We start from the raw sequence: 19,966 nt of genomic DNA, 5'->3' as shown, positions 1-19,966 counted from the left end.
GCTCGCACTTCAGCTTCATTGCATTCTTCCTTAGGGATTCAAGCCTCAGGAACACCACTGATTCCTGATGGCCCTCTATGCTCCCACAGCTTTTGTACAGTTGTTAGCCCCACAGCTCATTCCCAGCTCCTGGCAGATGCTTTGTGTGTCTGTTCCCAGCTGACAACATGGTCTTTGTGATGGTCTCAAACTGAAACATAGGCCTGAGTATCTCAGTCGGCAGGCAGGCTTGGCGGGAGTGGGCAGTCACTGAGTCGACCGCCGCCCGCGATCGGCTCCATGCCGCCATTTTACGTGGGTGGGCCAATTAAGGCCCACCCAGCATTAAGATGCGAGCGGTAGCACTCAGCGCTCTTTTGTGCATGCGCGCCAAAGAGCGCTTCAATCTCCGAGGCATGGAGCTGCCTCAGGGAGATTGAAGTGCTTATGAAATAAATAAATCGAAAATTTAATTAAACATGTCCCCTCGTGTGACTGTGTGTCACGTGAGATGGGACATGTTTTTATCTTAGACATTTTTTAAAAATTGAATTCATGAAAGCTTTCAGAAACCTCATCCCGCTCATAGATGAGGTTTCCTAAAAACCGTGAAGGACACTTGGCCTTTTCACCTGCCCGCCAACCTTAAGGTTGGACGGGCAGTGTAAACAATGACCTTAATTGCTTCCCTAATGGACTTAATAAGCTGTTTAAATATCAGCGGGCATGCAGCCGTCTCTGGCACGTGCCGGACAAATGAAACATCACGAGATAGCGCGATGACGTCGGGGGACCATAAGACATAGGAGCAGAAATTAGGCCATTCGGCCCATCGAGTCTGCTCCGCCATTCAATCATGGCTGATACGTTTCTCAACCCCATTCTCCCGCCTTCTCCCCGTAACCTTTGATCCCCTTACCAATCAAGAACCTATCTATCTCGGTCTTAAATACACTCAATGATCTGGCCTCCACAGCCTTCTGTGGCAATGAATTCCATAGATTCACCACTCTCTGGCTAAAGAAGTTTCTTCTCATCTCTGTTCTAAAAGGTCTTCCCTTTACTCTGAGGCTGTGCCCTCGGGTCCTAGTCTCTCCTACTAATGGAAACATCTTCCCCACGTCCACTCTATCCAGGCCTTTCAGTATTCTGTAAGTTTCAATCAGATCCCCCCATATCCTTCTATACTCCATCGAGTATAGACCCAGAGTCTTCAAACGTTCCTCATATGTTAAGCCTTTCATTCCTGGGATCGTTCTCGTGAACCTCCTCTGGACCCTCTCCAGGGCCAGCACATCATTCCTGAGATACGGGGCCCAAAATTGCTCACAATGTTCTAAATATGGTCTGACCAGAGCCTTATAAAGCCTCAGCAGCACATCCCTGCTTTTATATTCTAGTCCTCTCGAAATAAATGCCAACATTGCATTTGCCTTCCTAACTACCGACTCAACCTGCAAGTTAACCTTAAGAGAATCCTGGACCAGGACTCCCAAGTCCCTTTGCACTCCAGATTTCTGAATTCTCTCCCCATTTAGAAAATAGTCTATGCCTCTATTCTTCCTAGCAAACTGCATGACCTCACACTTACCCACATTGTATTCCATCTGCCACTTCTTTGCCCATTCTCCTAACCTGTCCAAATCCTTCTGCAGCCTCCCCGCCTCCTCAATACTACCTGTCCCTCCACCTATCTTTGTATCATCTGCAAACTTAGCCAGGATGCCCTCAGTTCCTTCATCTAGATCATTAATGTATAAAGTGAAAAGTTGTGGTCCCAACACTGACCCCTGCGGAACTCCACTAGTCACCAGCCGCCATCCTGAGAAGGACCCCCTTATCCCCACTCTCTGCCTCCTGCCAGACAGCCGGTCTTCTATCCATGCTAGTACACGCTGGCCTTATCACGTGTCATTTTACGTGCCAGCGTGTTACACACTTCCCCACGCTGACTGAAAAATTCAGGCCATAAACAAAGTATTTTACCTTTTAAACACTGTTCCTTAATTCTGTAACTTATGAGTAATTTATATTTCTAATTGATGTAATCACTCCCTCTCCAGACTCCCTGGTTCCACTAAGAGGTCCAGAGATGGGTTACCCATTATTTAAGTTTTTTTTCACCATCAACTTTAACCTCATAAGACTAACCTGTGTTTATTAATCCTGGGCTTGTTTGGTTTGCCTTTACATTAGAGTTATTTATCAACTTGTTAATTAGATGCACCCCCCCCACCCCCAACCACCATTTATCTACAGTTGGAACTTTAAATTCTAAAACTAAAAGTTATATTCATAATTCATGAATTATGAACTAGATATTTGCATCAATGGGCTGAATGGCCATCTGATGCGATGTAATTTCTACCACTCTTGACTTTACAAAACGTTGGGTGATCGCAGTTGACAGCACAGATGGAGGCCGTTCAGCCCATCGTGCCTGTACCAGCTCTTTGAAAGGGTCATCCAAGTACCCCAACTCCCTTCTTTCCCCATAGCCCGGAAAATTTATTCCTCCCAGTATTTATTTATCCAATTCACTTCTGAAAGTTACTATTGAATCTGCTTCCACCACCCTTTCAGGCAGTGCATTGCAGGTCATTTAAAAAATACCAAAACTGCATGGAAATTTTGCTGCATTGCAGCCCACAAAAAAAAAAAGAATTTGATTTCCTATCAGTAATATAGAACTAATGATTTATTGTAGAACACAAAACTATTCGTATTTTCTAAATTTCAAACGTGTGAAACCTTTGGAAATAACTTCTGCTGGGACATTCAGTGAGTGGCTGTTACAGGTCTACAGCTCTGTATTAAGATGGTCAGTCACATTGCTATTAGGTGAGGTGAAAGAGAAGCCCCCAGTGCCAGGAGGATAGCCACAACTAAAATGCCTGAACTTACATTTATAGGGGAAACCTTTGTTGGGAAATAGAGACTCCCCCACAAACAAACATTCTAAAAATGATTGTCTTTGTGCTTGCTGGGTGTTGAGCTGCAATTTTGCTGGAAGATTGAGAGCCAACCTTTGACTGCCCTTTTGCTACAAAACAAGCAAGGACAAACTCCATTGATACAAATCTTAAAATGTTTTTTTCATGTGTTGAAGTCTGCTTCTTATTTTTCAGCAGCTCAGTATTTGTACAATGTTTTGTGTTGAGTGCGCAAATTCTCCCTTCCTTCCAACCCCATCTACATGCCACTTGTACACAATTCTTAACAACATCCACCTCTTCGGTGAATAATACTTTGGAACTACCCACACTAGGGAGTAAGATTCAAATATCTTGACAATCCTTGCTGGATGAGCCATGTATAAATTGAGATTTAATGGACCAAATGTTGCAGGCAAGGAAGGAAGGAGCCAGAACCTGTTGTTTAGCTCTACTATCTGCCATCTCATGTTACTGGTACAAGCTTAGTGTAGTATTGTTACATACAGCTCCCTCACATTGTGTACTTGTGGCTGTTTATTACAACTTTTAAATACAAAATTAAAATGGTTATTGCACAAGGCTCTTACTCTGATGAAGATCAATGTGCTGGTCTCACCGACTTTATATTTACCCTCTGATACTTTTGTCATGGGGAACTGAGATGGACAGGAACAGTGGCCAAGGATCTCACGAACCTGAGAGAGAGGGGGAGAGAAAACAGGTAATCAAATTAATAAATGCAGTATACCTATTTACATCGAGTGCCTCTAATCTTCATGCTGCTCTCCCTGTATTATAAAAACCAACATTGCCAAGATTTCCTCATTTTCTTTTTAATACTAATAAGAATTCACTCAATGGGCTCTCTCTTACGTCATGACAGCATTATCTACATTCTCTGGAACAAGCGCTGATCTTTCGGACTAAGCATGATCTACTGCTGAGAAGGTACAGAACAAGTAATGAGAGCAATCTTGCACTCCGTTCTTATGTAAAGAAGAAAGCCTGGAGGGTACTATGCAGTGTTTTTTTCTTCAACATGGTACGAAGTATCCCTTTTGTTAGCTTTTATCTAATTATTTCCCTTCTTGCTAAGTTAAGATTTGCACATTGCAAAGTGGAAAAGAATGGAAAAATGCAAGTGAGATTTCCCAGCCAATAAGTCCCTAGTCTTTGTAGTGCTATGCAGGATGGCTAAAAACGTAGAGTGAAATGAGGAATGGTTCCTGCACTGGACAGCTCTTGTGCAGTTCATGGCAGTCTGCTAAGAGCATTGTGGGCACAGGCTAAAAATAAGCTGCTCAATTACTCTTTTAGCACGGATGATCTGGGGAACAGGTGGCTGTAGTGGGATGTGGGGAATTGTGGTGAAGGCTGTGTAGAATCTAGGCTGGGGAGAGACAGCAACATAATCTCTTAAAAAGGAAAAACTTCAAGCTTATGCAATATGGACTGTATTTCTACCGATGACTAATCCTGTTCTTTCAAATACAAATGAGTGAAAAATCCATTACCATTTTGAACATTAGCAAAAGGACACCATACTTAATTTCTTCAAAAACACCCATCGAATGCTTGCCATGCCTCGCTTCCAGTTGAAAGGATTAGGATATTACCAAAAAAAAAAGTAACTTTTTGCAGCTTTTGGTTTCAACACCCATTGGATTGCTGTCGCAATTTGTCAAGCATAAAGTTTCTAAGGCTTCAAATAAATTTCATGAGAGGATTGTGTGTAGGAATGGAATAAGGTTAAATGCACAAATCAGCAGGGGAATAGTCCTCCTGTGCACAGCATATTAATATATGCTTTGTCAATATTCTATTTGTAAGCTGTATAACCTTTTGTTGCTGCTCATTGTGAAATTCTCTCATCATTTTGTATAAAGTGGCTGGTGGAAAAATAAACTGTGGTGTCAGCTGAGTACATGCCAGCTGCTGAGCAAGTGAGGCAGCGAACTGTATAGGAGGATTGTTAGAAGCTTCTACATCATTCAAGGCAAAAAAATGCAAGTTCAGGCAAGAAGAGTTTCATGACCACAGAACTAAAAAGCTCTTCACACCCTCCACTGCTTTATGTTACTTAATAAGATACCAAATTACTGACAATTAGGCAGCTCTCTGTGTTTTATTACAAGAGTCTAAAAGCAATTGCTGCATAAAAAGCAAAGATATTGTACACATGGGGCCACAGAATAATAATCAGGCTCAAATTTCAGATTCCTCACATGCAGAGCTCCAGATCTCAGAGATCTGGGAAAGCACCTCAGATAAGGACAAATGGGAAAGTACAGTCAATAGATGTCACTGTCAGCTGGCTATCCAGGGGCACTGACAAGGCAGCTCCAGTCTCCCATAAGGGCCACAAGACATACAACACAAGGAAGAATACACAAACTGTGCAAGATACAAATTAAATTAATATGTCACTCATCGCTCAAACAGAGAAATGAGTGTCACCTCTGTCTTTCCCAAATGATTTCAGCCCAATAGACTTGAGGTCTGAAGGTCTGTACATCATCAGCTGAGCAGAATTGGCGATGTCTGGAAGATTAAAAGTGGTTGTGACTTGAAAGTGCTGTGCTCTCTACACAAATTCAAGTTGCTGTCACCGTATTGTAATAGTGCAGCACTGAAGTGCTCATCTGAAACAATTTGTGAATCGCTGATTTTGCAAGGCAGGTAAAATGCTCGTTGAATTGATGCACTGGCTGAAAGACAGTTAACACTTAATTTTGCAGAGTCATCCCACACGACCCACTGTGATTGCTAGATCAGTTGGTGAATGGAGCAGAGGGTTGGGAGGGTTAAACTGGTTAACTAAGTGGGGTTAGAATTTTAGATTTGTTTTTGTTTCTATTATAGAGTAAACAGTGTCTGTGCTGAAGATTTTCCAAACAATTTCAAGCTAGAACAAGATCATAGCATTTAGTTCAATGCAACTTCCTCCAAAGTCACATGCGCAACTACAGTCAAAGAGGTCCAGCACCATTCTATTTTGTTTCTACCACAAGCGTCTGAATTAGTGGCAATGCCAAATTACTGGTCCTGACATGGTCAACTGATCAGGCAAAGAGAGTACAGTTAAAATGGCAAGTGAAGAAAACCTTTCCAGACTAGCATTTGATATAATGCCACACAACAGCTTGAGAGAAAAGTTAGAGCTCATGGAATAAAAAGGGACAGTGTCAACATGGATACGAAATTGGCTGAGTGACAGGAAATTACTACTGGTTCATGGATGATTTTCGGGATGGAGGAAGTTTGTAGTGGAGTTCCCCAGGGTCAGTGGGACCCTTGTGCTTCCTGAAATAGAATAATGCCCTAAATTTTGGTGTACAGGGCACAATTTCACAATTTTACGGATGATAGAAAACTTAGAAGCGTTGCGAACTGTGAGGAGTTTAGTGTTGAATTTCATCAGGTGTCAGATGAAGTTCAATGCAGAGAAACGTGAAGTGATTCATTTTGTAGGAAGAACATGGAAAGACAATATAAAATAAAAGGGTACAATTCTAAAAGGGGTTCACCAGCAGAGTGACCTGGATGTATATTTGCATAAGTCATTGAAGGTGGCAAGACAGGTTGAGAGCGAATGGTTAAAGCATACAGTATCCTAGGCTTTATCAATAGAGGCATAGTGTACGAGAGCAAGGTTATGTTGAACTTCAATAAGACATTAGTCCAGCCTCAGCTGGAGTATTGAGACCACACTTTAGGAAGGATGTGAAGGCACTGGAGAGAGTGGCAGAAAAGGTTCACGAGTATGGTCCCAGGGACGAGGAACTTCAGTTATGAAGATAGATTGAAGAAGTTAGGACTACATTCCTTGGAGAAAAGGCAGCTGAGAGGAGATTTGATAGAGGTGTTCAAAATCAGGAGGGGTCTGGACAGAGCAGACAGGGAGAAACTGTTCCCACTCGTGAAAGGATCAAGAACGAGAGGACACAGGTTTAAAGTAATTAGAAAAAGCAGCATAAGCAATACGGGAAAAACAACATTTTCGTGCAGAAAGTTAAGCTCTGGAATGCACTGTGGTGGAGGCAGGTTCAATCGAGTCATTGAAAAGGGAATTAGACAGTTATCTGAGAAAGAAGAACAAGAAAGTTATCTGAGAAAGAAGAAAAGGGGAATGGCACTAAGTGAATTGCTCAGAGAGCCAGTACAGGCAAGGGCTGAACGACCTCCTCCTGTGCTTTAACGATTCTGTGATTCTGGTACCTATAACACCATTTATCAAAACCATCATCATGTTCAGCTCTTTACTTGCAAAGGTATTTTAACAGGTTAAGCACAACAGAAACATCTTATAATACAGTAATATTACAGGAACCATCATTTGTTTAGTTTTCATAGGCTCAGACATTTCAGATGGTCAATGTGACACCATGCACCAACACACGCAGCACTCAGCACCTGAGCCGCACAATGCTCAACAGTTAACAATTTTTTTTCATGACTGATAACATAGAGCACTACTGATAGCTGTCCAGTTCAAGTTGGTATTTCACAGACCCAATATCCACCCCCCACCTCTCCTGTAGGCAATGCCTTATGTTGGTATTCAGGTATCTCAATGAAGTGGCTATTCTTTATGCGCAAGTTTGGAAATTGAGTAACGTAGACCACGTAACTAGGGAAGGCAGGGGGTGGGTGAGGGAGAATCAGGGTCAACCCCCATTCTTGTCCTTACCAAATATCCATGCAGGTATTTCAATGGATAGTGACAGGAGTGGGAATGATGGCTGACTTTTCCCCTCACTGACCCAGGGCCAGTGCACTGCTACACTGCCAACCAGCCTAAAGTCAACTAGCTCAGTGGACACCAGAGACAGGAACTTTATGATCTGTCTGATTCATTTCAACACCAACGATAAATTCACCCTCAGTCAGGGGAGGAGAGGGAACCCTTGGGATACTCATTCTTCGACTGAATCTTTACCTTTGATTAACCAGCTCCATTATGTGAATGAGCTACAAGAATCAAGGAAACTGGGCGCTGGTGTGAACGATGTCAAATAACAGTGTCAAATTTTGTTCCCGTGAAGCACCGTGAGATCTTTCATTACATTAAAGGCACTATATAAATGCAAGTTGTTTTATCTACACCCAGCTTTGGAAGATCTGAGGAGGTTGTCATCTGATTAGAAGACTGGCAACCTCAGCGTGACTTTTTAAATCCATTTATAAGTTGTTTTCAATTACAAAAGCTGGAGTTTTCAACTGAATGTAGACCATTGTGGGGCTCTTATCTTGTAATATGCTCTTAAATCTTGGAAGAACAAAATAAGATAAAAGCAGATTAATGCTGACCAGAGGGCACCTAAATACAAGTTTCTGTTACTGAAAGAGCTATGGATACACATCATTAACAGCTTATTCTAGCAGCTGTTACTGTCTGTAAACACAAACTAAACAGAATGGTGTGCACCAAACTAGAGAGAGAAAAAAAAACCCCACTTTCTCATGACATCTTTAGGGTTTGGACAAGGAACAGGCCCTGAACTGGATCAGCACACTCATAAAAACAAAAAGCTACTGCGGATGCTGGAAATCCAAAACAAAAACAGAATTACCTGGAAAAACTCAGCAGGTCTGGCAGCATCGGTGGAGAAGAAAAGAGTTGATGTTTCGAGTCCAACATGACCCTTCAATAGTTCTGTTGAAGGGTCATGTTGGACTCGAAACGTCAACTCTTTTCTTCTCCACCGATGCTGCCAGACCTGCTGAGTTTTTCCAGGTAATTCTGTTCTTGTTTCAGCACACTCATACCTGCCTGGAACTGGTTGTACCATCTGTGCTCAGTAAGCTGATGCAAGGTGGAGCACATGAATCAGCATTGTCACAAGTATGTACTTGTGCAGTGGCACTCCGTGCTTTGGAGAAAACCAGTTAGTCTTGTGTGCACAGTTCACTTAACCCAGCCAAGCAGAGTAAAATCTGCTCACCAGCATTAGTTCATTGCCTTGTGAAGTTAAGTAGGTCAGTCAGACTCACCAATAAAGTAGGAGTAAACAGTTTCAAAGTCTAGCTCAATGTCCATTCATTGTGGGGATCCTGGCTGCCTTTTCCCTCTCTGGATGAAACATTCTGTAGCCAGTTGTTATGCACCTGCTGCTGGCCCGGCCGAGAACAGTGAACACTGGCACCTTCCTATTCCGTTTCGTTCAGTGCTCACTGGATACATTAATTTGGCTTTCAGGACAGCTTGTTGTTTAATTTTTATTAACCTTTTTGTTATTTATTTGCTTTTCTTTAGATGTCTTCCTCTCCAATATCACAATCCCCTCTCTAGGAAGCAGAGCAAGTAATATACCCCTAAGCCTCCAAGATGCTTCAGGGATGTTAAAATAAGAGGGATGACTTGAATAGATGCATTCCACGTGCAAAGATTTGACAAATCAGCCATATTAAGGAATTAATATTGTGGGTTAATATAAACCGCAAACTGGCATTGAATTACTCTATCATAGTGCATAAATGTACCTGTGTCATTCAAGTTGTCATTTTTCTATCATTTAACCGCAATTGGTAAATGGTCAATGTTTTCCAGGGGATTTAAAATATTTAACAGGTTAATTTGTCTAGAAATTGACAAGGAATCACACTTTGTAAAGTCCATGAACATTTGTACCCCAATTATAAAAGTACTCTTACCAAAATCATTACATGACTTGAGATGTTGGGTCAAATTTTAACAATGAACCATCTCATTACTACAGGATGTTTTAAGCAATAAGCAATGCGGATGCTCATTATGCATTCTACAATTACAGCATTAATGATTTAGAACTTAAATATGCGAAACCAATTTGCATTAAGCATAGCTAAATACTTGCATGTTAAAATGTAGTGTTACATTAGCCCAGTGAAGACTGTGATCATTTGAAAGTTGATCATTACAATGCTAGTATTGATGTCAGACTCTCATCAACTTGTCCCATTAACTTTGATCATCATTTATCTTCATTTGCCTTAGAACACTTAAAGCTCTTCAAGCTGAACTCATTCTCACTTTTCACTATCTGATTACACATTCAACTTAATTCCAGAGGTACATCATAGGATCTGCCAAAATAACTCTGGTCTCAAATGTTGTTGACGAAAAAATGTGGGGGGAGCGCTAAAACTTCAGTCAAGGTTCCTAATTTCTATCCAGTGATTTTTGTGAGAAAGGGGTCAAAGGGTATGGGGAGAAAGCGGAAGCAGGCTATTGAGTTGGATGTTCAGCCATGGTCATAATGAATGGCGGAGCAGGCTCGAAGGGCCGAATGGCCTACTCCTGCTCCTAGTTTCTATGTCATGATCGGGCTTAGTTGTGATGCCTCTCATGATCCAATAGTTTACTGACATTCACCGTCATGTTCCGACATCAAGAATTGCTACTTAAGCGAGGTGCTGGACTACCATCAAGATCCAAACCCTTCTGAAGGACGAGGTAGAGAAGGAGAACAGTAGCGGTGACTGGTATGGGAACAGCAGGACAAGAGGAGATCATTGGGAATCCTCATAGATAAATAATCTAGAATAATCATTGTAGCAAATGTTTCTTCCCATGGGTCGGGGTGTGTGTGTGTGTGTGTGTGTGTGTGTGTGTGGGGGGGGGGGGGGGGGGGGGGTAGGGAGAGGGAGGAAAGGGAGCAGGAGAGGAGGGTGAGGGGAACCACTGGAGCATTCACAATTCTTTACTGATTCTGCTTTTTTGAGATGAACAAAGTTTTTTTTTGAGTGGAGAAGTACAAACTACAGCCTTTCAAAATATCACAAAGGAGGTTTTCTGACTTTACAATTATATTGTCAAGTTATCAACCTTACAGAACCCCTGGCTTTTGTTAATACTAGTTATTTCAGAGTACAATGCCCAAAAATCAAAATGTGTCATATGCTGGGCTCCTATCTCTAACATATTAAAAAAGGGAAGGAGGCAAGGTGTGAGTTTTCTCGACATTCCGTATTGGCATAAGGCAGCATATGGGATACTTGCCTTTATTAGCCGAGGCATAGAATATAAGAGCAGAGAGTTTATGCTGGAACTGTATAAAACACTGGTTAGGCCACAGCTAGAATATCGTGTGCAGTTCTGGAATCCGCATTATAGGAAGGATGTGATTGCACTAGAGAGAGTGCAGAGGAGATTTACCAGGATGTTGCCTGGGCTGGAGCGTTTTAGTTATGAGGAGAGATTGGGTAGCCTGGGGTTATTTTCCCTGGAGCAGAGGAAATTGAGGGGGACATGATTGAGGTGTATAAAATTATGAGGGGCATATATAGGATAGACAGAAAGGAACTTTTCCCCTTAGTGGAGGGATCAGTAACCAGGGGGCATAGATTTAAGGTAAGGGGCAGGAGGTTTAACGGGGATGTAAGGAAGAATTTTTTCACCTAGAGGGTGTTGGGAATCTGGAACTCACTGCCTGAAAGGGTGGTAGAGACAGAAACCCTCATAATATTTAAGAAGTATTTGGATGTGCACTTGCGATGCCATGGCATACAAGGCTATGGGCCTAGTGCTGGAAAATGGTATTAGAATAGTTAGGTACTTGTTTGACCAGTGCAAATTTGATGGGCCAAAGGACCTTTTTGTGCTGGAGACCTCTGACTCATAGAAACATAGAAAATAGGAGGAGTAGGCCATTCGGCCCTTCGAGCCTGCTCCGCCATTCATTATGATCATGGCTGATCATCCAACTTAATAGCCTGCTCCTGCTTTCACCCCATACCCTTTGATCCCTTTCATCCCAAGAGCTATATGTAACTCTTTCTTGAAAACATACAATGTTTTGGTCTCAACTACTTTCTGTGGTAACGAATTCCACAGGCTCACCACTCTTTGGCTGAAGAAATTTCTCCTCATCTCCGTCCTAAATGATCTACCCCATATCCTCAGACTGTGATCCCTGGTTCTGAACTCCCCCACCATCGGGAACATCCTTCCTGCATCTACCCTGTCTAGTCCTGTTAGAATTTTATAGGTTTCTATGAGATCCCCCCTTATTCTTTTGAACTCCAGCGAATATAATCCTAATTGACTCAATTTCTCCTCATATGACAGTCCCGCCATCCCAGGAATCAGTGCACATTCCCCTCTCAATTTATAGCCATTCAGAAAATAATCTGCCTTCCTGTTTTTGCTACCAAAGTGGATAACCTCACATTTATCCACATTATACTGCATCTGCCAAGCATTTGCCCACTCACTCAGCTTGTCCAAATCACACTGAAGCATCTCTGCATCCTCCTCACAGCTCACCCTCCCTCCTCACAGCTCACCCTCCCTCCTCACAGCTCACCCTCCCTCCTCACAGCTCACCCTCCCTCCTCACAGCTCACCCTCCCTCCTCACAGCTCACCCTCCCTCCTCACAGCTCACCCTCCCTCCTCACAGCTCACCCTCCCTCCTCACAGCTCACCCTCCCTCCTCACAGCTCACCCTCCCTCCTCACAGCTCACCCTCCCTCCTCACAGCTCACCCTCCCTCCTCACAGCTCACCCTCCCTCCTCACAGCTCACCCTCCCTCCTCACAGCTCACCCTCCCTCCTCACAGCTCACCCTCCCTCCTCACAGCTCACCCTCCCTCCTCACAGCTCACCCTCCCTCCTCACAGCTCACCCTCCCTCCTCACAGCTCACCCTCCCTCCTCACAGCTCACCCTCCCTCCTCACAGCTCACCCTCCCTCCTCACAGCTCACCCTCCCTCCTCACAGCTCACCCTCCCTCCTCACAGCTCACCCTCCCTCCTCACAGCTCACCCTCCCTCCTCACAGCTCACCCTCCCTCCTCACAGCTCACCCTCCCTCCTCACAGCTCACCCTCCCTCCTCACAGCTCACCCTCCCTCCTCACAGCTCACCCTCCCTCCTCACAGCTCACCCTCCCTCCTCACAGCTCACCCTCCCTCCTCACAGCTCACCCTCCCTCCTCACAGCTCACCCTCCCTCCTCACAGCTCACCCTCCCTCCTCACAGCTCACCCTCCCTCCTCACAGCTCACCCTCCCTCCTCACAGCTCACCCTCCCTCCTCACAGCTCACCCTCCCTCCTCACAGCTCACCCTCCCTCCTCACAGCTCACCCTCCCTCCTCACAGCTCACCCTCCCTCCTCACAGCTCACCCTCCCTCCTCACAGCTCACCCTCCCTCCTCACAGCTCACCCTCCCTCCTCACAGCTCACCCTCCCTCCTCACAGCTCACCCTCCCTCCTCACAGCTCACCCTCCCTCCTCACAGCTCACCCTCCCACCCAGCTTTGTGTCATCTACAAATTTGGAGATATTACATTTAATTCCCTCATCTAAATCATTAATATATATTGTGAATAACTGGGGTCCCAGCACCGATCCCTGCGGTACCCCACTAGTCACTGCCTGCCATTCGGAAAAAGACCCGTTTATTCCTACTCTTTGTTTCCTGTCTGCCAACCAGTTTTCTATCCATCTCAATACACTACCTCCAATCCCATGCGCTTTAACTTTACATGCCAATCTCTTATGTGGGACTTTGTCGAAAGCCTTCTGAAAGTCCAAATAAACCATATCCACTGGCTCCCCCTCATCAACTCTACTAGTTACATCCTCGAAAAATTCCAGTAGATTTGTCAGGCATAATTTCTCTTTCATAAATCCATGCTGACTCTGTCCCATTCTGCCACTGTTTTCCAGGTGCTCAGCTATTAAATCTTTTATAACGGACTCTAGAATTTTCCCCACTACCGACGTCAGGCTGACTGGTCTTTAATTCCTTGTTTTCTCTCTGCCTCCCTTTTTAAATAGTGGGGTTACATTAGCTACCCTCCAATCTGTAGGAACTGTTCCAGAGTCTATAGAATCTCGGAAGATGACCACCAATGCATCCACTATTTCTAGGGCCACTTAAGTACTCCGGGATGTAGATTATCAGGCCCCGGGGATTTATCGGCCTTCAATCCCATCAATTTCCCCAACACTATTTCCCTGCTAATACTGATTTCTTTCAGTTCCTCCCTCTCACTAAACCCTGTGTTCCCCAACATTTCTGGTATGTGAAGACAGCACCAAAGTATGTATTTAGTTGGTCAGCCATTTCTTTGTTCCCCATTATAAATTCCCCTGTTTCTGACTATAAGGGACATATATTTGTCTTCACCAAACTTTTTCTCTTCACCTCCCTAACTTTTACACTGTCAGTTTTTATGTTCCCTGCAAGCTTACTCTTGTACTCTATTTTGCCCCTTCTTAATCAATCCCTTGGTCCTTTTTTGCTGAATTCTAAACTGCTCCCAATCCGCAGGTCTGTTTTTTTTTAAGGCCAATTTGTATGTCTCTTCCTTGCATTTAATACAATCTCTAATTTCCCGTGTAAGCCATGGTTTGGCCACCTTTCCTGTTTTACTTTTGCACCAGACAGGAATAAACAATTGTTGCAGTTCACCCATGCGCTCTTTGAATGTTTGCCATTGCCTATCCACCGTCATCCCTTTAAGTAACGTTTCCCAATCCATCAGAGCCAACTTGTGCCTCATACCATCGTAGTTTCCTTTATTAAAGATTCAGGGCTCAAGTCTCAGAATCAACTATGTCATTCTCCATCTTGATGAAGAATTCTATCATATTATGGTCGCTCATCCCCAAGGGGCCTTGCACAACTAGATTGCCAATTATTCCTTTCTCATTACATAATACCCAGTCGCGGATGGCCCGTTCTCTCGTTAGTTCCTCAATGTATTGGTCCAGAAAAACATCCCGTATACACTCCAGGAATTCCTCCTCTACGGACTCTACAGTCTACAGTCTCCCACCCTGATCTCAGACAGGCTTAAGAAAACTATAACCCTTATTTCAAATAGTGGACAGGAACTCTATACAACCAACACAAGTGGTAGCTGCCAGGTCCCACAATGTGCGTGTGCTGAAAATGCTTACTTTAAATAAACTTATATTAATCTTGCTTGGCCTGCTCCTGAGGAATTTGTTTAAAAATACCACGGAGTACATTTCAGTGTTTGTTTACAATCTGAAGTTTACATTTGCATCACAAATAATTCAGAAGCACTTCTGGCAGGCTCACATTAAGCTTTGACAAAAAAATATAATGCCTTGTGGTCAAGGAGACCCTACATTGTCAAGTCGTACATGCAAAACATTGCTGCCTTGAACAGGAGCAGACTGGCCATATGGGACCGCAGCAAGAGGAGGTTTCCCCAAGTGCCTCCCATGCATAGTTCAATAGTGCTGCACTATCAGCAGCCCCACACACCCTTTGAGAATTTCAAAGTATGCCTCCACCTTCCTGCATTGTGGTGGGAGCCAATCCATACCTGGACTCCAAGTCAAAAGTGCTGAAAACAAAAATTAAGCATTGTTAAAATGGTTATGTTTTCAACCCTGTAACAAAACATACTTTGTAGTACTGAAATATTACATAATGCCCCATTTTGAAGGTATTTTGTTCCTCTCTCTTCCCAGTTTACTGCAACATTCTTGCTTGAAACAGAAGGCTGGCAATCTACTTCCAATTATCTGTCTCTACGTTTATGGGGGAATGAAAAGCCTCCAGTTTCTGCTGAACAACATCCCCATAAATACACTATTCCATCTGCAACATTTTGCCTATTCTCCCCTGAAGGTGTTGAATGCAGTTCCTCGCTCAAATATGCATTTGGGAGTCGTGGGGACTTTAATCGCTGAACATCAGGATGGCCATTCTCTGGTTTACACTGATGTTTGCACCAGAAGTTCTATACACAAGATGTGCCAGTTCTCAAAGAATGTAATGAAATACAACCCAATATGACAACAAGCTCTGATCAGGTAGTACAATATCACACCAGACATGCAAGATTGGCATCAGTTACTGTCCGTCTGACACAATATCCACAAAGACCAAAAATTTGAGACTCTTTTGGTGGGAGCATACTGGGTGGATCATAAATGAGGACGAGCCCTGGCCCTTTATGAGGGTGACTGGGGTGGCTGTTGTTTGTATAGTTTCCAACTGTGTCAAAGTGAGGTAAATGGGGCGGGGGTGGGGGGGGGGTTCACAGGGTCAGAGCTTATGTCAAGACTAACCATGTCCCTATCCCTCAGGAATCTGGTGGTCCCTTCACAGCAAACAAGGGAAATCGGGCCCACTTAGGAAACCAGTCTGGGATTGTGGCCTGGGCCCCTAAAAGAAGAGGCCTTTTTTCTATTATACTTCCCATGGTCGGCAAACATCCTCGCTGTTCCCCTCTGGTGCAAGTTCCTGCTGTTGCAATAATGAACTTGACTCCATGAGCTTCGATGATGCTTATGGCAGAGGTTCTGGGGTAAAAGACCTTAGCACTTATATAGAATGTGCCCTCCTGCAGATTTCTAACCCCAAAATCCCAATAAACAAAGATGAACCCATTTGTGAACTTCCAACATTATAAGCACATATCAGTGTCTATTTCGAGAACCAGCACACCTCAAATTGAGGTAACACAAGTCATCGCAAAGCCTTGATGTGCTATTGTTTTGTGACATGCAATTTATGTGCTATTATATACATATTGACATCATTTCACAATCAAATGGTGATCACACTGCATTTACAACAGTGTGAGGATAGAGAGAAAAAACTCAAGGACAGCAACACAACCAGACAAAAAAACATTATTATAGCACAATAAAAAGTAATATTGTGCACATTTAAATGGAAGAAAAAATTAACAGAAGAAGGGTATATCAGCAGCAATGGGAAATACTTAAACAAGATGAAAAGTGTACAAATCAAACTGATTCTACTAAAGGGAAAAAAGGGATTGCATTAAAGGCCGAGGTTGCACGAAAGGAGGAGGAAATTAGGTCAAGTCTAAATCTTGAGAAGTATTTAGTGCATACAGGACATAAAATGAAAATAAATAGCTCAATATACTAGAAAGCTATTAAAAAGGCGAGACTAGAAATGTTAAGAGGGTGACTAAAAATGCTGTGACTTTAACAGTACTCAACTGTTAGAGGCCAAAATGTGCAATTGAAAAATAAATCTAGAAAAAGGCAATACAAAAGGGCTTCTGTAGACATATTAATGGTGCAAAAGGATTGTAATGATAGAAGTTGGGTTCCCAAAATATTGAGATGCTGCTCTACAGAGGAGAATGAAAGACTGAACAAATTCTATGCCTCTATTTCAAGAGAAGGTGGATATTGAACTTATAGAGCTTGAAGTTACTATTTAAGGAGATATGGTTTCAAAGAGGTTACAGAAATTTAAGGTTGGCAAAGAGAATGGCACATGGAATGAAGGAGAATGCGACCACATGAATAGAAGGATGGTTGGATGCCAGAAAACAAGGGCAGAATGGAACAGTGTGGTGAACAGCATTTGCTATATATCTCTCTATCTGCTATTTTACCCTTTTGAAAGCCGACATAAAATACAAGCTCTGCTTTCTGTTATTGCATCAAAGAATTCTATCAGGTTGGTCAGGCATAACGTGTCTTTTGGAAATCTCTGTTGACTGACCCGGCTTCCCTCTTTCTACCACCATGTTGCAGCTGCCCTTATTTGTTATGTAATTAAATGAGCTGCACTCATTAACAGAGGGGAATATTATTGAAATTTACTCAACACCAAAATTACGTAAAGCAGAATCTTCGGCATGAAAAGTTTTGAAACATTGCAGGAGGGCACTTCAGTAGCATATACATTCAAATGTAGGAAAACAAACAAACATTTTGAAAGCAAGAATAGAGAAGGAAAAAGCACCTAACTGTACGATGTTGAAAGCAATAGGCAAGCAGAATGACCTTGTGCAGATACGAAGTCAGTGAAATGTGGTAGCGCAAGTAGATGAGGCTATGAAAGAGCAAATTGAATCCATTGTTTTATATCTAGAAGCATTGAACAAAAGCATGGACGGAATGTTGACCTTACACAAGACCCGAGTTAGGGTGCTGTGATCTCAATAATAACAAGGATAAATAGCAAGGATAAAAAAAAGAAATGGCGAAGAGCAAATTTGCCAGGCTGTTACCTGGTTGCAGACAGAGGAACTGAAGGAGTCAGGGATTGTGCTTCCTCAGAAGATTGAGAGGTGACCCTGCATGAAGAGTTTATGGTAAGATAAATAGTGAGGGGTGGTTGCTGTTGGTTGGTGAAACAGTAAGAGATCACAGATTTATGGTAACCACAAAAAAAGTTAAAACAAGATTAGAAAGAAATCTTTACAAAAGGAGGATGATTAATTGTGAAATTATGTGCAACAAATTGTTGTTGAATCTGACTCAATAAATTCTTTAAAAAAAAGTAATGATATAGTTGCTTGACAAAAAAACTTTTTTAAAAAGGTATAGGGAGGGAGCTGCAGTGCAGAATTAAGCTAGGTAGTTCTTGTAGATAAAATTGACCAGTGCAGACTTGATGGGTCAAGCAGTCAGATTCATTCTAGACATTTCATTAACATTCTAGAGATTAGCATGGCTTTGGCATCAGTAGAATATTATTACACTATAGGGCCATTGAATTGAACATCACCAGTTTTAAAGATTAGAGGCACTACAGTTTCTGTAGAGTGTCAATAATAAACTTGCCATAACACTATGGTATTGTATGATTCCTTCACTGTCACTATGATTTATTACATTGCCAGTATGTATAGGATTTAGAAACCTATTCATATTGAAGAATGAGCATGACTAAAAACGCTGTGGCTTTAACAGTACTTAGCTGTTAAAATGAGGCTAGAATGTGCAATCGAAAAATAAATCTATTTTTGGTAGCTGTAACAATATGATTAATGCAGACAGAATAAAGTCTACATTCAACATTGAGAGACTGCATAAAATCTAACAACAGCTTGATAACACTAAGTGTCCTGGTTGTCTAGTACTGACTACGTGATTAGAAGGCTCTTTCTTGTTCGCAAACTATTTCTGTCACTGCAAATGTGATACAATTCAGTTTCACAGCTTGGTGATTGTGACTATTCTGTTAGATCATAGCCATTTTATTCTGTTCCAATAGAATAATAAAGCTCTGCTGTGTAATTTCCAGTATGGCCGCAGCTTGGGATGAATTGTTACATTTTTCCTCCCCGAATAGGGAGTTTACAAGCTTTTTAGTCCTATTCTGTGGTCAGCTGTCCTCTAATCCTCAAGAGCTGATAAATCTATTTTAGTTCTGACTTGAACCAAAGCAAGTTCTCTTGCCTGAAGATGTGACATTCACTACAGCTGGAGCTGAAGGGCAATGTTCTGCTTCAAAGCTCCGTGCACAATACAGTGCCTAGCCAGCCGTTCTACAAACTTAGCTTCCAGACAATTTTCAAGCTTGTTTCTCACTGAGGATTCATACTGCAAAGCCAGCAACCATGAAACCAGATCCCAGCATGAGTCAACATCTTTGGGGAGAGAAGGGAGGTGGGGGCGGGGTTAGAAGTAAATAGATTCATACAGATGTTGGAAAAAAAAATCTCCTTGGTTCTCTATTTTTAATTTCACTTTAGAACATCCCTGGACCAAAATATTGTTTCGGAGGCTGGTTTTTAACCTTTTCCTTCTTTAAATTGATTTTGAAAGAGAAAATCTCCCGTCTCTTTTGAAATTGACATCTGCTAGAAAAAAAACTAACAAATGTTCGGCAGATGACTTAAAAAAAAGGTGTGCGTGTATATATTAGTGGTTAACTAGTCCTCGGATTAAAGTGACAGGAACTTTTTCCCACCCACAGACCTCAAAACTGGCAATGGATCACTTCCCAGCAAAGATGTTAGAAACATCCTTTAAGGATTGAAACATTCTGACCAGAGTTTAGACCCACAACCTTCGGGGGGAAAGATTATGGAACACTCATGAAGCACACTCTAGTGCTTCTTTTCCCCACAGATAGTCCTGAAGGTCACATCAGGACAATTTTGAATGGCCATAACATTTGCTAATAAGTTTACAGTTAAGCAAAGCAGCAAGTCATCTGTGCAGGGATATGGGGCAGAACAAAGGAGTGAGACTGATGTAATGGCCCTTTCAAAGTGCTGGTAGAGCCATGATGGGCCAAATTTCCTGTGTCTTTCCTCCAAATCACACTGCCTTCTACTTGCTGACGCAGCCTCAAACCTGCT

At 42.6% G+C, this 19,966-nt stretch overlaps 1 protein-coding gene across 2 annotated transcripts in view; it reads right to left on the bottom strand.

Moving 5' to 3' along the window:
• The window catches only part of gas2l1 (growth arrest-specific 2 like 1), a 62,881-nt gene that overhangs the window by 25,036 nt on the left and 17,879 nt on the right, over positions 1-19,966 (bottom strand). For both annotated transcript variants that reach the window (XM_078554253.1, XM_078554252.1), the window contains exon 3: positions 3,503-3,610. In XM_078554253.1, coding sequence (XP_078410379.1) covers positions 3,503-3,610 — 108 coding nt within the window. The remainder of the gene's footprint in view (positions 1-3,502; positions 3,611-19,966) is intronic.

This window comes from Cetorhinus maximus, chromosome 12, assembly GCF_964194155.1.
Source record: "Cetorhinus maximus chromosome 12, sCetMax3.hap1.1, whole genome shotgun sequence".
Taxonomy (NCBI): Eukaryota; Metazoa; Chordata; class Chondrichthyes; order Lamniformes; family Cetorhinidae; genus Cetorhinus; species Cetorhinus maximus.
Note: the sequence above shows the minus strand (reverse complement) of the source record. Positions and strands in the feature narration are given on the sequence as shown.